Source organism: Branchiostoma lanceolatum, chromosome 7 (genome assembly GCF_035083965.1).
Source record: "Branchiostoma lanceolatum isolate klBraLanc5 chromosome 7, klBraLanc5.hap2, whole genome shotgun sequence".
Lineage (NCBI taxonomy): Eukaryota > Metazoa > Chordata > Leptocardii > Amphioxiformes > Branchiostomatidae > Branchiostoma > Branchiostoma lanceolatum.
Window position 1 is genome coordinate 7,908,639 of NC_089728.1, and position 17,683 is coordinate 7,926,321.

The window sequence follows — 17,683 nt, forward strand, 5'->3', positions numbered from 1 at the left end:
CGCGATCGTCCGTCTTTTGTTGTGTTTTGTATACATTTAAATTTATCACCTGCGATGTGGTGCTAGTTCTCAACGCAAAAAGCTCCAAAATTCCGTCCCTTTAAAGTTTTATACAATCAGCATCAATGCTATGATTTCTGTACTTATGGAAAGGTTGGTGTGGTGACTTCAAGAAGTACAAATCGTCAAGAAAGTTTTGTGGAAAGTCGTGTCAAACAGGTTGTCATCAGATTCAAAGCCTCGAGCTCTGCAAGACTCCAAGATGCCTCTGCCTAAGGAGATGCCAAGAAGCTTACAGAAGAGCCCGAAGAAGCCCAAGGACAAGGAGGAAATCAGAGTGGTGCTGAACAGATATGTAGTCGAGAAGAAACTGGGCAGTGGGAATTTCGGGACTGCTTATCTGGTGAGGGACATGAAGACCAAGACTGCAGACGGAGAGTGGTGAGTTGTTTATTTACATAATTCTACAATTAACAGTCACACTTCTTGTAGTCTTGAGCAGGATTGGGAAACAATCTTCACCAATTATGGCATGGATCTGATTGTCGTCTAACGTGTAGGGTGTAAAATGCCCCCTTTTTGAAATGTACATTTCTGAATCTGCCCTTAAAAAACTGTTATTAAAGATGTTTAAGTCCAATATTTATTTGGGATATTTCAATGTGTTTATAAGCAGCTGCATTAGCAGCATCTTTATGTAGTGCTTACCAATAGGCCATGTTGATAATTTTTCTTAACAAAGAAACTACCTGGCATATGGCCAAGAGCAACAAACGTCCTTTGTTTAAACATTTATAAAGTAAAAAAATATTGTTCCATTGTCTTCAATATAGCAAAACATTCTGGTTGCAAAGATAATCTTATCATTAGTTGAAATCTTATGTGACCTAGGTCTAAAATCAGGTCTATGAAATCTTGTCCACACCAGATGCATTTAATCAAGTGGTGACTGATCCATTTTCAACACTACACTATTACACATTTACAGGTGCAATGTGTTTGCACTACAGAATGACATTAGGGCTATTAAGAGATAAGCTCCCAACTCTTACAGCAACATTATCATAATGTAAAAATAAAGCTGATTACACTATTTTTTCAAGTACACAGTTGTCAAGTATGGTACGCAGAAAAACTGGTCAGGAGAAGAACTTGAAAAATATATGATCATATGTAACGTTACATAGTTCCATGTCAGACAAAGAAAAAACAGAAGTGCAATTTGTGTAAACAATTTATATCAATATATGGCCATTGTTATTACTCGTGGCCCATGAGATGATATTATCCTTGTGCCAGATGGTTCCACAGTAAGTGGAGAGTGGCCCTGCTTGTTAGGGGCCAGTGCCCCCAGGTGTGCTTGACTGGACAGGTAATCCACAGTATCAGGTGTCACACAAATGGACTTACCTTTTCCCTAATGGTAACACCTGACTTTTGTCTACTTTGTTGCAAATTATGAAGAAGACAATAGCATGTCACCTTTATGATTTTTTGTAGATGATTTTTTAGCTTATATTGTAGTTGAACAATTGTTTTTGAAAAAGATTGTAGCAACACCTGCTTGCCTAAGTGAAAGGACTGTTTTACATTATAATAAAAACATATGGAGATACCCTTTTTGGTCCCAGCTTTGGAAATTTTCCCCAGTCCTTTGGGGCCTGACATAGGCTCTTGTCCCTAAACTTCTTTGTTTCCTCAAAATTCCGTTTTTCCAGAGTACACAATGCTTAACAGAGGAACGGCAATTAAGTGTATTTTGGGATAACAAAGAAAATGTACTTTTTGCTTTGGGAAACCCCCTGGGTCCACCTGTATTGGTTCTCTAGGGAACATGTCATTGATGGGACAGGTGACGCAGGTAAGAGAGAGATTTTCTAAGAATACATATTTTAGATTTTGACTTCGTTGATATTTGAAGCTTAAGTTTACACTGAAATCATTGGAAACGTATGGTGTATAACGACATTCAACTTAAAAGTTTAACCAAATGGTTGTTCTGAGCTGAAGTATGATATACCATTTCAAAACAGATTCAAAACATCTTTTTGAAAGAGTGAATATGTTTGATATACAAAGTGCTTAGTACCTAAAGTATGATAAATTACCTAGATACCAATCCATTGTTTGCAGAAATATATCAACATAACTTTGCTTCAAACACAAATAAATCTTACGGAAACACTTGTCATGAATTCCACAGTATCTATGATTTTATGCTTCGCACCATTGTTTGAATTTTTTTGTTGCTTGATAGTTCTGAGTCACATGTACCTGAACCAAGTATGGCCAGCTGAATACATAACTTAAACACTTCACACAAGAGGAACTCATGACTCAAGTCCACTTCTTACAACTTGTCTTAGATTTTAGGTAACCACTTCCCTCTTTTACGGTGAAGTCAGGTGTCTATGAACTGAGAACTTAAACTTTCGTGGTGGTTTAAACTTTTCTGGTCTTAGCCGTGCGTGACCTGTCCGGAATTCATGACAATGAATATTTGTTACCTCTAAACATCATTACTACGTAATACTATACTAGAAAATTGTGAACTCAAAACACTGTCTGCTAAAACCTCCTTTTCCCTAATTATACTGTGAAATAGAACTGACTTGACTTGACTGCTGCAAAAGTAAATGCATTAATTTTACATTAGATACTAGTATCCATATGTTGTATTGCTACTTTCATGCCAGGTACAAATAGTACATGACTGTCTTTTTTTGTGCTGTAAAAATATGGGAGCTTGATAATTTATGTTTTTGACTGGTGTTATTATGATTCTAAGGAAGAGGAAACCAGGTGTTTTACACCTGAGAGCAATACCATTGAGGACAGTGAAGCCAGCGGTACAATACGAATACATTTTGTAGTCATAAATGAAAATTCAGGCATGTTGTACATTTAGGTTTGTGTTGACATCTGTGTTAGCTATAGCCTTATTCAGCTTTTCAAGACCGCAAAAAATCAAGTACAAAGGAAAGCAGTCAGCATATCAAAGTGATGTTAAACATCCACACAAATGGTCTCCATTGAACAGCCAGGTGGAACAAGTCTTGTCACTCTTAGCCTTTTCATACATTGTTGAAACCATACGTGAGTAGGGTAGGAAAGAGGACTACATGTTGCGGTAATGTCAGGAGGTATGGGAAAGGCCACGGTGAGGGAAAGGTTATGGGCGATGTGGCTGACCTTGAAAATGGGAGTCCTTGGTTAAGTCATTGATTCGATTGAACCTCTTTGGTTAATGTTGTCAGGCTTCAGTGCCCATATTGTAAGTATTGTGTGTAGCTGTTACCTTCTTCCAATGCTATGAGTCTAGTATGACAAGGTTAAAACAGCAGCTGTTGATGCCACTACAACAACATACATGTACAAGACTGTAGTCCTTAGTCAGCAGTGTGTAATGCTATACAAATTTGCCCCCTTCATAACCTTGACATTGAATCAGGTCATATCACAAGAAGTAAATTGATGAGTGACAAAAACATTCCATCAGGAGTTTACTGGTAGTTGACATGCTCAACCGTTTTTTCCAGCTACATGTACATGTATGACTACTAGTACGACTGTATTGATTTGTTCTGCCAGTTCATTCTACTATTTATAGCGATGCTGAAGAAGAGTGATGGACATGACACTTGAAACGTCTGGAAGTAATCGTTGAATCTTACCCAGTTGTAGACATTACTTTGTCTGTAAATTTTGTTTACCTGGATATCTAACCTTCATAAAGAATTCTACTTAATAGTTACCATTGATCACAATTCCTCTGTCTTCAATGCACATCAGAAGAAAAGTACAGTGAGCAAGGAGAAAATTCCAATGATGATCTATCACAATCAACATGTTTAGCGACCCATTTGATAATACCTGCTGAGTGCACCTCCCCATCAATCTTGGTGGATCTCTTATTAGATTTAAATGTGCCCAATTTTCAAAACACAACTGCAGTGTATGAAGAAAAGAATCTGCTATTAAAAGAAGCTTGAGATGTTCTAACAGTCCGATAGTTTTTCTAGATCTTGTTTCTGTTTGTATTGCTACAATCTCCATGTGTGATACTTTTCTCTACCATATTTGATCCATGTAGGTTACCTGAGGGCCTGTGTCAGTTCTCAACTGTGACTGATCCTTAACAACACATGTACCTGTTTGTAACATACCTAATGGGACACAACAATTTTTGTGTACGGCAGATACCTATGGTCACCATAGTAAACTGTCAACAACTGTTTACAACTGTCAATCAGTGGAACTGTGTACAGAAGTGGTAAAGCAAGATCTTTGCATATCATTTTACATACCTGTATCTGATAAGTGATATGCATGGCCACTGTGCCATACTGTAAGTGTAAGTCCTGCCATATTGGATGAAACAGCCCTCAGGTGTAAATACTATAATGAAACTTTTTCATGACCCTAATCCACCGGAACATCCAGTTGTTTATGTTCTTAAAAGTGTGTTATTGCCTTAGCGCCAAAATTGAGAAAGAAATCCCTAATACAATTTACAGGAAGTTTTGGAGGAAAGATGATAAAAGTTTTCTCCTGAAATTGAAAATACAATCTTTTAGGCATACAGTATCCTTGCACTAAAGGATACATGTGATGTATGCATGAAAAAAATAGTCTCCCAAGTTTTATCTCTGTTAATCATAGAAAGCACTTCTGACATATATACGGGTGGCCAACACTGTATGCTGACAGCAAGTCAATGTTTACAAGTCTTTTGTTGTTGTTGAACCGTTTCTCTATGTGTTTGCACATGGCCCAAGATGGGGACAGACTGTTAGTTTAGCAGGATAGTAACAAGGTTAGACTGGGTACATAGAAACAGAAGCATTCGGCAAAAAGTCTCACAGTTGGAGCAAGGCTTTTAGCCTGAGTGTCATCTTGTTTCAGTTCCAGGTCCTACCTTTGGTGAAGGTAGAACCTGGAACTGAAACAGGATGACACTCAGGCTAGAACCGAAACAGGATGACACTCAGGCTGCAAGGCTAAATTTGGTCAAATTGTGAAATTGCTTGATGATAATATGCAGTTGACTATTGTCCTAATTTGCATCACTTACAATGTATGCTTCCAGCCTTTTTAGTACCATATTCTGAAGGAAAACGCTTTTTAATATATACATTAAAAAATTTATTCTGAAATGCCTTGGATATTTACGAATATAAGGTTAGAAAAGGGCTACTTAAGGGAAGGATTCTTTTTTTCTTTCATTACACTCGCTTTTTAGTACAAGACAAAGTTCCAAAAATAATTCACGTTAATTCGTATTTTTCTTCAATTATCAAGAGATCCAAGTTACCGTAATAACTTCCGTTGAAATGATCCCAGCTGACTAACAAGAGTTATGAATTTTTCATGACCATGTACATTGCGACAAAGGGTCAGTTCCACAGTACTTTGTCAATGTAATGCCCTTCTTGCATCAGTTGTTAGAAGGATGTCACAGCCTAGCAATGGAATGAATTTCAGATAACATAGTTTACAAGTGTCGTAGCACACTGATACTAGTTTTGCAGTTACTGGAACTAGTCTGTATAACACAAACTCCAGCTGTCCGGGGATTTCTGTCCCCTCCCCGCGGTTACAGGGCGGCAAGCTGTTACAGGAGCTTGATTGAGTTCAGGCTATTACTGGAACTATCTTTCTCTGGAAAATAATCCATAAATGTTACATACTGTTAAAGTTAATGGTCCAAGAGAATGGTACCAGTGCTCTCAAAGTAACAAACAAAGTAAGATAGATATCGTCAATGAAACATTGTTGACATGCAATAAATGGAGCAGACATGTATCTAGATTTTGGACAAGAAAGCTTAAGGGATTCGGTTTAATTTAGCAATACAACAGTTTCTTCATAACTCATCTACTGGTATTCTACAGGAACAGAAAACAGGGAAAGTGATGTTGTGTACCAGGATCTTATAATGTGTGTTTGTAATGTAAGATTAAGATTACTAAAACAACCTTGCCCCTCCTTCTAGCAATGTTCTAGAAGACTAAAAGGCATGTTTAAATTGTACTGTCTCCTTCTTGTGTGCAAGGTAGCAAGGTGTTCTTGGGGTTAGGGCTGTTGACTCAAGTCCCTGTGTTTGAGGAGAGCCAGCGTATACCTTGAGCATGATAAAGAACCCATAACACTTATTGAAAAGAGTAGGGGATCATCCCAGTACTAGTGTGAGTCTGTCTCCTTCTTGTGTGCAAGGTAGCAAGGTGGTCTTGTGGTTAGGGTTGTTGACTCAAGTCCCTGTGTTTGAGAAGAGCCACACCTTGAGCATGATAAAGAACCCATAACACTAACTTATTGAAAAGAGACTGACCATCTGAGTGTGAGTGGATCAAACCTTAGCAGCCGGGTCTACGGATTGACATCTTGAAAAGGTGATAGTCACCTGTTATGTCAATCCTTCCACAAATGTGGTAAATCTCAAGTACATGTACACGTAGTACAGACTGTACTAGTAGTTGCTAACTAACGAATTTCCCTATATATCTTTAGGAAAGTCCTGAAGGAGATCTCCGTTGGTGACCTGGCCCCTGATGAGACAGTTGGTGCCATGCATGAAGCCAAACTGCTGTCCAAACTGGACCACCCCGGCATCGTCAAGTTCCACGACAGCTTCCTGGAGAAGGAGAACTTCTGCATCGTCACAGAGTTCTGTGAGGTAAGGAGACATTTAAAGAAATTATTCTACATGTCGGTTGGACAAATGTAGCCTTTTGCTACTTTAGATAGGACACTGGAGGACACAGGATTGAGAGGACAAGAGTTTGATTCCTTCCTACATGAAGACATGACATCCTTGGGAAAGCCACTTAACACGACTTTCCTCACTCCACAAAGTTGTAAGAAATGGGTACCTGACTTCAGTTGGGGAGGTAAAAGGCGACGGGAAGGAGAGGTATGGGCTGCGCCTTCCAATATGCCACTGGCCCTACAGCTAAAGGCTATGGGACTACCTTAACCTAGTTAGTTAGTTGACAGACAGCATACTAAGCTTAGCTTGAATGTGTGTTCTTTGTTGGTGCTTAATTCCAGGGAGGAGACTTGGACAACGTATTCTCAGAATACCGTAAACAGAAGACGACACCAGCACCTGAGCAGGTGTTGGAGTGGTTCATACAGCTGCTTCTGGCAGTACAACACATGCACCAGCGCAAGGTGCTACACAGGGACCTCAAGGCAAGGTAGGGAACAAGATAGATTTCCATTGATTCTAGACCCTGATACATCCCATATCAACCTGAAGTAGCTGTAAGAAATTTATGTCAGATACTTTGGCCCTTTACCAACTCAGCATATGCATACGGCTAATCTACTAGTGGATATTGTCTAGTGGTCAACAGTAACTATGATATTACAATTATTACGGGTTTTTAACCATTTTATTTCAATCCATCCAGGAATATCTTCATGAAGAACAATGTGATAAAGGTTGGAGACTTTGGGATCTCCCGTATCCTGATGGGAACATCAGACATGGCTACCACCTTCACCGGTACTCCCTACTACATGAGTCCTGAGGTCCTGAAACATGAGGGCTACAACTCCAAATCTGACATTTGGTAAGAGACTGACAGTTGTTTATACCTTTCATTTGGTGCCAATACTGCACTGGTACCGGCACGTACATGTGCAACAATGTATCTGGAATGTACCAAAAACACACTGAAGAGACCTTATCTTGGGATAGGTATCAAGGAACTGGCTTTCTGCATACAAATCCCAACCAATGCATATTTTGTGCATGGATGCCCCCTAGCAGATCAATGGTTAACTGCAACATTGTTTGGTGCCAAATACTGCAAATACTGTACTGGTATCGGTATGTACAAAACATACAACAAAGTATCTAGAATGCACTAAGAACACACTAGAGATATCTTATTCTGGGATAGGTATCAAGGAACTGGCTTTTTGCAAATCACCATCAATGCAGTGCATTAATGCCTCCTAACAGGTTGATGGCTAACTGCAATATCTTTTCCCTCCCTCCAATCCTGTAGGTCTATAGGCTGTATCCTGTATGAGCTGTGCTGGATGAAGCATGCGTTTGAAGGCCAGAGTCTGATGGGAGTCATGTACAAGATTGTGGAGGGGAAGATGCCATCTCTGCCAGACACTTATCCCAAGGAACTCAATGATATACTAGCTAGGTAAGAACCAACTTTACAATGATTGCAGGACAGTACACCTTATGATTGTTTGATTGGGTAGGGATCAGTTGTGTCTGTGCTTTTTGTTTTAAACACTGCAGATGTGGTTTAAGTCTAGCCTAGTATCCAAACCTATTATTACAGCTCCAAAGTCTCTTCTTTCCTCTCCGCTATTTGTGGAAAAACAGTGTACATGACACACAGCAATATGTAACTGCTATTTGTGGAGAGGACAGAAGAGACTAGGGAGCTACATGTATAATAGGTTTGGATACAAGGCTAGTTTAAGTACACCGTAAATCTAGATGATCTGAAGCAAGCCTCTTTTTTCTCTTAATAAGCTTCTTTTTGTAATAGTTGATTGATATGTTTCCAAGTTGACCATTGTTCAACATATGTACACTGTTTGCCCAGAATCCTGACAAAAGATCCCACCAAACGCCCTTCTGCTGCTGACCTGCTGACTACACCTTACTTACACAAGAAAATAGAGGTGAGAAATTTCTTCTGTCAAACCACATGCTTCTTGGTAATGCTATGATCACATTTCCAAACCGGGGTCCAGCGGGCTGTTTTCAGGAATGAAAAATAAAAGTGTTTGTCAAGAAATATACGCAGATTATGCTCATCATTGACGACCAGGCCCGGTTCGGAAATTAGACCATAGCATAAGTGATATGGCAGGAAGCTTTTGTTGTTTCCTATCAAAGATATCTAGATATGCTGATTTTGTCTGAGCATAATCTTCCTTGCAAAAGTATTACAAGGGCCCTTTTATAAACAGTCTAGTTTTACACTTTATACTGGAAGGATACTTGATTTTTTTGTCTTGACGTTTTGTCTTTTGTTTACAGGCTCTGAAGATTAAAATGTCTGACATGCAGATCACTGTGTCTGTGAACAAAATGGAGGCCCAGGCTGAGGCAAACGCTATCAAACAGGCTCTGTAAGTAACAGAACACCCAACAATGAAGTATTGTAGATATGTAGTGCAGTAAAGCTTTGCCTCATACCGAAGAGATAATACATAAAGGTGACAAAGGTAATATTTAAATTGCTTTTGCAAGCATCTAGTTTGCAATTGGAAGGTAACACATTGTCCCAATAATTATTGGCCCGGTTTACACACATGTTTTTGAGTCGACTTCAACTTCGATAACCCCCAAATAAGTACTTTGCGAGGGGCAAAGTAGGGAGGGAGGAGGTCCCAGGCTAAGGCAGGCAGGCCTCCAGCCTGGCGTGGAATGACTCAACGGTGGGAGCCGTAACAACCGCGCCAGGCAGGGCGTTCCACTCGAGGATGGTTCGGGGGAAGAATGAATGTTTGTAAGAGTCTGTCCGGGCGTTAAGTGGTTGAAATTTGAGCGTGTGGCTCCCCCGAGGGCGCCCCTGAGCTGGTTTCAGTAGACTATCTGTGTTAATATTGATATAGTTATTGACTTAGAGTTAGAGTCGACTCAGTGACATGAAGTCAACTCCAAAAATACATGTGTAAACCCAGCTATTGCTGAAGAATTTGAATAAAAAGAAAAAAGGTTTGGAGCAATGTTGATGCATGAGTTACACATTTATGAATGCTATGATGTGTTCTTGCACTGGCAGGTTGGAGAAGCACAAGCTTGCAGACATGAGGAGAGAACAGGAGATGCACCTGACTCCGCGGGAGAGGATGAGGATCAGGAAACAGCAGAAGGCAGAGGAGGAGGCCAGGAGACTCAAGTTAGTACGGACAGTTGGAATGGGGAGGGGGTTATGTTTGGTTAGAGTGGGGTGGGAAAAGGGAGGGGAGTTGAAGAATTGCTGTGAGGGTTTAAAGACTTGATCTAATCATGTTCCAGCCTTTATGATTTATGAAAAGGAAATCTTGTTTAGACAAATTTTTAAAATCTTGCATAATGAAGAAGGTACTCAAATGGGGGAGTTTGGGTCTTAGATTTTAGATACTTCTGTGTGTGTACATGTGTGTTTTATTTTGACTGATACAGTTTTCTGTGTCGCCAGGGTTGCAGCCTTTGTGCAGTATAATGAAAACCAACGTCGACAGTCAGAGACCAGACATTCCCACTTACGGAGCAGTATAGATGTTACCAAGGCAAGCACGCAGCATTTTCACTTCATTTCCACTTCGTCTTTTATCTTTACAATTCTTCTTATTAATTTATACAATTTATGCTTTGGGATTGAAGGAGTTTGTACATGTAGCTTATAGCAGATAGCTGACAGAACATCATTATCTTCCTTTCCCACAGGCCGGCCCCCAACATCAGACAGCCTGGGGTTCGTTACCTCAGTACCAACAGAACATGTACAACATCCCTGAGTATAACGACCTGGCTGTGCTCCATGAGCATCGGGAACAGCCCTTACAGAACGAGTCTCTGTACCTCACCGCAGAGGCAGGTCCCCCTGCCAGACCAATCACGTCATTTGAACCTTCCTACAGAGACTTTGACGAGCAGCCAATTCCTACGTTAGCTAAGAAAGGCAGTGCGGAGAAACCGGCGTATCAAAGATCGTTTTCCGATGACGGACCGCGGTTGAGGTCCAGTTCAACAGGCCAGCTAGAGGAAAAGTCTGCCGCAGGAAAAAAGGCCAAGAGCAAGTTGAGGACCCGTTCAGATTCAGGGGACGACAAGCTGAGGTCAAGTTCAGATTCAGGTACAAGCTCCAGTGGTGCGACCGATAGTCCGAGGAGGGATATGTTAGAGATTGCAGATGATGGTAAGTTATAACTGCTACTTTTTACAAGTTGGTCGTCTGTTTTCTAACTGTGCCAATGTTTGCATGTTATGAAATGCTACTTCTGGTCTTATGCAACCAGTAAAGTACCTTTTTGCCAGTCTTTCATGAAAAGTTTTTGAATCCCTTTTTGTAGTCACCCACTTTGGAAGCTGCAGTTTGTAAATTCATCTCTAGGGGGCACCTGTAGTACCAGCAAGGTGGGCTGCAGTTTGTGAGCTTTCCTCTAGGGGGCACTTCTGTACTAGATTTAATCACCCTTTGTACCACCTGTTTTCAGATATCCCAGAGGATCCACAGATGGCAGAGACCTTCTACACTCTACATGAGGATTTTGAGTCTTCAGGAAGTTCTGTAGAGGAGGACCTTTCCTATGGGAGTGATGAGGAGTTTGGGGGAGAGGTAAGGACAAGGGAAGGAGGTGGTCTTCAACACTAGGGTTTAGTCGAGCATATGGTATTCTTCTGTCCTTCTGAAGTCAGATGCTTCCAATATTTTCCTGAAGAAGAGCTTCTACTCAAATTGTTTTTCCATTGCAGCCTGGGTAGATTGTCAGCATTTTATAACTTACAGTTTTATAATTGCGATGGACATCATCCAAGATAATTGCTGTGTTGTTTCTACTTCAGGATGACTTTGGTGCCTTGGCCAATTATATGCAGAGTGCCTTGGACCTGACTGCTGCAGGTAAGTTGTTTTCATCTTCCAATGTACTGACATCTATTGAAATGTAGTACTCTCCTTGGTAGCATGTATAATTACAGGTTTGCAATAAGCGAAACCTGTTTTATTCTCGTCTGCATGCCACCATCTTTTTCTGGTTGGCATCTGTTGGCTGCAGTACCATTATGGATAACTAGTCAGCACTTCAGTACCATCAATTTGGCAATACTAAAGGCCTAATCTTAGAATTCTGTCAGATCACTACAACTACTCCAACACTTTAACTTCAACATTAATAAGTACTGGAAAGAATTTAAGAATATAAAAACATGACTTTCTCACATGAATAGTACCCAATAACAACATATAATGGTCACTCCTGTAAATCATGTCATCTACATTTCCCCCAACATGAATTACATTAAATTGTGAACCTGTCTGTATTTGCTGACGCAGATACTTATTTCAAGTTTGAAGTAGAATCTAGTTTTGGCCTGTATTTTTGTTTTCAGAAAAGACTTGTTGTTACTGTTGTTGTTGTTATTGAAGCAATGTAATGCTAATGTTTCCATGTTTTCCAGACAACACCACAGTGTCTGATGACACGGTATCAGATGCCTTTGGACCAGCTGTGCGGGACACTAAGATCAGGAACATGAGAACGTATCCTTTCTGTTGTAAATGTTATTGTATGGCAGTTAAGTTGCATTTGCAGGATAAATGACATCTCAATTCCAAACCAGTACTTAGTGTTGCCTGTGTATAGTTTTGTTACATAAGATGATGAGAACATTTGAAAGCTGATTATGACTGGAATATATCTGATCAGCAGTTTATTGAAATCCTTGTTGAATTCCAAGTAAGCTCGTCCAAAGGGCTTTTCATGAACCGATATTTTACAGTTTTTCATATAAAACAAGTGAAAGGAACTTTGCATAAATTGAGGTAATCCATCATGCAGTGTTTTAGTTTTTCCTTAACAGTTTCTTCAGACAATGTGAGAAAGCTCTAGGAAAAGATACCTTCCGAAAGGTCTACAGGTGAGATCACCTTTTCAATAGATCATTTCTCCATGATGATAGAGACCTACAGTTGTCATTTAGCAATCCCAATAGATTGATGCTATTGTATATGATGGCATGGATTTTCTATTCTTTTGTGTTTGTAGTGTGTTGTACCAGCTGCTGCTTGCCTGATGACTAGCCTGTGTTGCACAAGCTCGCCCTTTCAGATTTTAAGCCTCCTGATTCTCTGTAAGACCAAACCAACACTGTGCTTCCTGCAGGTACCTGAAGGACACTCGGTTTGGTGGCAATAACGAGACGATAGACGAGGTGGACTTGATGAACGGACTGCGGAAGTACGTGGCCAATCCCAGCGACTGTTTCATCGTGGACCAACTCCTCTTCCTAGAAGAACAAGCCAAGATTGGCCAAGCATAACGGAGGGACTGCTGACTAGATAGATGTGTAGCGTTTCATCCAGTGTAGAGGTTGTTTAGCTTTGAGATGGACCAAGTCATTGAATGTACATAATTGCCATATATGGGCAGATGGTTGATGTAAGATCTCTGACAGTTACTGGTATGAACCAGCGCTTTTTAACTGTCAGAATGAATAGCAAGATTTTAAAGACGATGGCAATGCAAGTGATGTTCACTTACTTTCTTGCCTTTACTTTATCTAACTAACCCATTTTTTACATATCCTTAATGTGTTACACAAGAAGAATTATTGTTGGTTTTGCTTGGGTCAATGGCATATTTGATTTGTCAATGGTCAGTGTTTTTGGCAATTTTGACCAGAAAATTATTTTTGCTTTCTAAATACATATTTGATGTACATAAATATGGACCCTGACCTAGGCTGAAATTTTTAAAATAAAATTATGTGTTCAAAATAATTGTTTCCCCTTGTCTACATGGAAGAGGTTGCCGTCATAAATTCAGTATGTTTTTTTACTTGTTTTATTTGTTTTACTAACATCTTTTTTGATCATTAGTAAAAGTATATATGATATTGAAGTGCATTTTTTTAAAGATTGCTTTTAAATTCTTCCCTGGTGAAAAAAACTGTACATGTACATGTAAACTGCCACCATTGCTGTTATAAAAAAACACTGTACAAGAATTCTGGATGACATGCAAACCAGGAAAGCATCTTAAGCAAGAAATGGAAAGTTATGTAATATGTGATAATTATTATATTTCGGTGGTGTGGGGGCATTTGCCAGCTATTGAACACATGGGAACAGGTTGCAAATCTCAAAGTGTACAATACAATTATTATCTTCTCACTATCACTCCGTCCAACTAATACTGTAAAAGGGGAAATGTTTGCAGGGATTTAATTTTGTGGTAGGGAGAAACAATGTGGGCAGTAGCCAAAATGAACATTTTTAAATTTTGTGGTAGTTTTAACGCCACAGTAAAGAGACAACTTTGAAAACTGCAATAATAAAACCTTTGCAAACATTTCCTCTTTGTACAGTAGGTCACACTACCAAATATTGAACATAAACTAGATAACTATGAAACTGTTGATAGAAAATAAGGATTCATAAACTCATGCGCAACCTGTGATGAAGAAATGATGTTTTCTAATTTTACGATAGTATTACTGGTTGCAGAGTAGTTTTCAGGTGTCATTGACAGAATGTACAAAGCATGACGATTGTGATGATGCTTTGTCACTGAGTGCTGCTTGAACACCTTGTGCCTTATGTTCTAACACAATGTGCCTCAAAATAAATCTCACCATAAGTGCTTTAAAGTTAACGTCCACAGTGGATGACTGCAGTTATCATGAGTACCTGCCAAACAGTTCTCAGATAAGATTATAATAGGAATTTTATCAAGGTAATGTTAAGGGATGGCAGCCCAGTTAGTATGCAAATTGTGGCTGGACTGAGACTCTTGACATTTTTTGTACCTTGGTAAGAACAACCATGGGCGACGGGAAACTTGTACTTACTGCTAAGAGATGGCTAGACATGTTCAACACATTTTGTCATGTAGAAGAAACAAGTACCTGGACAGGCCTCACCGCTTAGAATTCTGCTTATGATATAAAACGATTTGTAGCACAGTATGGAATCTATCTATTGACGGTTCCAATGATTTTCAGTGATGAACAGGTTTACAAATTTAGGAGGCCAGCAGGAGTTTGTGTTATAGACTAGAAAACATGCATATGATGTATTTTGTGTAACTTCATTGTACTTAACTTTATGCTCTTTCTCTTCATCTTCTTCCTCTCCTTCTTCCTCTTCTTCTTCCATTCCAAGCAAATAAGGTTAATGACCTGGATCATACGATTGTCACCATTGTTACTGGTAAAATAGCAGAATCATCTGTGATGTTCGATTACTCGATGTAGCAAGTGGCAGGACAGAGCTGGAGGGACTTGTCACCATATACTGTATATGAATGTGTTTCGGTAAGAATAAACAGAGCAGTAGTTTGTTAGGCCTGACCATGTGAAGGTAAACATTATGCATTTGCCAGCAAATGTTATCTTTCTATTTGTTATTGTATTTGGTCTCATGTTCTTGCTAGCATATGCTTTTACTGTAATACAATCATAGAGCCATGCCAATGCCATGGGCTCGAAACATTGAACTTGATCTTCAAGCAGATGTAGAGAAGGAAATTCTTTAAGGTTTTGATGATTTCTTTTCAACTGGCTAGTCTTCTCCGTATGAAAAACGATGTTGATCAACAAATGCGGGTCAAGAAAAAAGTTCTCATTTCACATCATTCTGTTATTTGATTATTTTCCATCCAAGCCATGTCTGCATAGTAATGTCGAATGGTCAATCGAGCAAGCAGAGCGAAATACTACAAATCTAACCAATGACTCTGCAATCATAGTTAATTGCTGTTCTTGTTGCTGCTATCCATGTTTTTATTTCTTTACATTCCAGTTCCCTTACCTGACATGTTACATTTATCAGGATGGGACATAACAGCAAAATATCCCAGATTTATTTTGATATGTTCTGCTACCATAGAATATGATTCAACATTACTTGATTGTACGCATTATTCGGTATTGTTACACATATTGTTTAACAATAGTATTAAAGACAAGGCAAATGTGTATGATGTGACATTGTCATCCCTTTCTTTGGCCACACAATCGTGATTTTTTTAATGATATCAACGTTTAGTCTGTATCACCTAGAACTAGTATGTCATCTTATGATGGCCCTTCTATGATGCATGTACTTCTAGTATTTGTTTACCCAGTGCACAAAAATAAGATAACGATCAGTTGCACCATCGAAAATCACACTACACTGTCTACTTCAGTCAAGAGCAAACGGTGAAGTTTATTCATTGCCACTCCCATGTTACAGAGGTGAAACTTCGAGATTCCGATAGCTACCTCACAATAAGCTCCAGAGCGACCAGACAGGTTCGACTTCATTTTATGCAGAAGTAATACCGTGGCGGATCATCACTAAGATATCTCTAACATTTTCGTCCGCTTTGTGTCTCACAGGTGGGAATATATTTACAAATTCTAGATGGATCACTAGTTCTGAGGAATGTTTTCATTGCGACATAGAAAGTTGTATATGTAATAATTACATAGTTTTTTTTCATATTAGAAGGTAACGTTATGTGCTGTCATGGCTGCTAACTCTGTTTGAAAAGACCAGCACTTGTACTGACACTTTTTGACATAGGCTTTCTCGACGTTCGAGTTTTCAGTTGCAACAGGCTGTGCTTAATAAAGTAACGAAAAAGTTGTCCCGAAAGTTGTTAATTGGGTAATTGGGGTGGAAAATACGTGTCGGGTGGAAAAATTCATATATATGTGTCAAGGTGAGGTAATTGCATTGGTTTGGAAGGTAATGGACACGACCAGATTATTGATTATAGTCAGTGCATTTGTAATATCAATTCGGATGTACGTCGCCGTGGAGGCACACAATTAAACGAATGGTCTTTCACAGATTGAAATACTTTTAAGATTCTTTAGAATATGGGTTGCACATTACAGAGCCTGTAGGTGGGTCCTGTATATGTATGGGTTGGGGATACTAGTATTTTTCAGCTGAACGCATCACACCGTGACCGCAGTGAAACGCACAAAATGCGGAAGTAACTATACCACCACAGCGCAGAAAAAGCCAAATTGCGTAAAAAAACGCCGGCAGGACAAGGGTTAAAAGCGACAGGTCAGGTTACTATGTTGCCAGGTTACTATGTTGTCATTGATAGAGCTATGACATTGTGCAATAAGACCGTATTTCCTTCAAATACCTTGGAGCAGTGGAGTTTGGAGCCCGTCAACGTATGTAATAGCATATGGGTCCCTCTATAACGTCACACCATGTCTAAATACACGAAAACAGACATTTCCACCATCAAAGATCTTCATTCATAAGCAAGCTGTATTTATCGGGCTCAAATGTGGCCTCCCATGTCAGCCGTGGAAGTTCGTAGTTCAATAGTGCCTCTTCATTGAAGTAAACAAACAAGTTCGACTCCATCTGATACAGAAGCCATTGTGTGTGGCCTAATTGGGTAAGTCCCACAGTGGGGAAGTCCCTGACGCACGGGGCTCTCCGAGAACGAGTCACAAGATTTTTCATAGCCTCCTTAGCAGGCTTAACGAGCTAGGCCTTAATTCAGATTGCATATCAGTTCTATTGCAGTTGGTTTTCCGTGAATTCGGTCTGATGTGGCCGGACATCGTAGGGGAGCAATAGAAACCGATTGCAATTGAAACCGATTGCAATAGAACTGATTCGCCATTGTAGAAAAGCCCTCAGTGAAGATCCTGCTAAGGAGGCTAAGGTTTCACTGGCACTGGTATTTCTTGACAGAGCTTCACTTCCACCCAGGTTTGTTATGTACGTTTCTCAATCTATTAGACCTTTTCTAGTATCAAGTATTGGACCCATTGTAACACTGTATCAGGAATAAAGCACATAGGTGAGCGCCTGTGAGGTTTACAGGTTATATCATTCCGTGATACTAAAAGTGACTCACCGTACTGCTGAGGGTACTGTTGAGGGTGTTGGTAGGCATGAGTCATCATGTACATTTTATAAACGTATAACGTATACATGTGTATTGTATGACACAGTTTCGCCGCACC

General features: G+C 39.7%; 1 protein-coding gene across 1 annotated transcript; it reads left to right on the forward strand.

Annotated features, from left to right (window-relative positions):
• Positions 1-262: 262 nt before the first annotated feature.
• Positions 263-15,670, forward strand: LOC136438978 (serine/threonine-protein kinase Nek11-like). Its single transcript, XM_066434051.1, has 15 exons — positions 263-441; positions 6,511-6,676; positions 7,051-7,199; positions 7,416-7,577; positions 8,019-8,168; positions 8,583-8,661; positions 9,023-9,114; positions 9,771-9,887; positions 10,170-10,260; positions 10,418-10,889; positions 11,188-11,309; positions 11,537-11,594; positions 12,152-12,233; positions 12,563-12,610; positions 12,856-15,670. The coding sequence occupies exons 1-15, from the start codon at positions 263-265 to the stop codon at positions 13,010-13,012; spliced, it is 2,124 nt and encodes a 707-aa protein (XP_066290148.1). The 3' UTR covers positions 13,013-15,670.
• Positions 15,671-17,683: the final 2,013 nt, after the last annotated feature.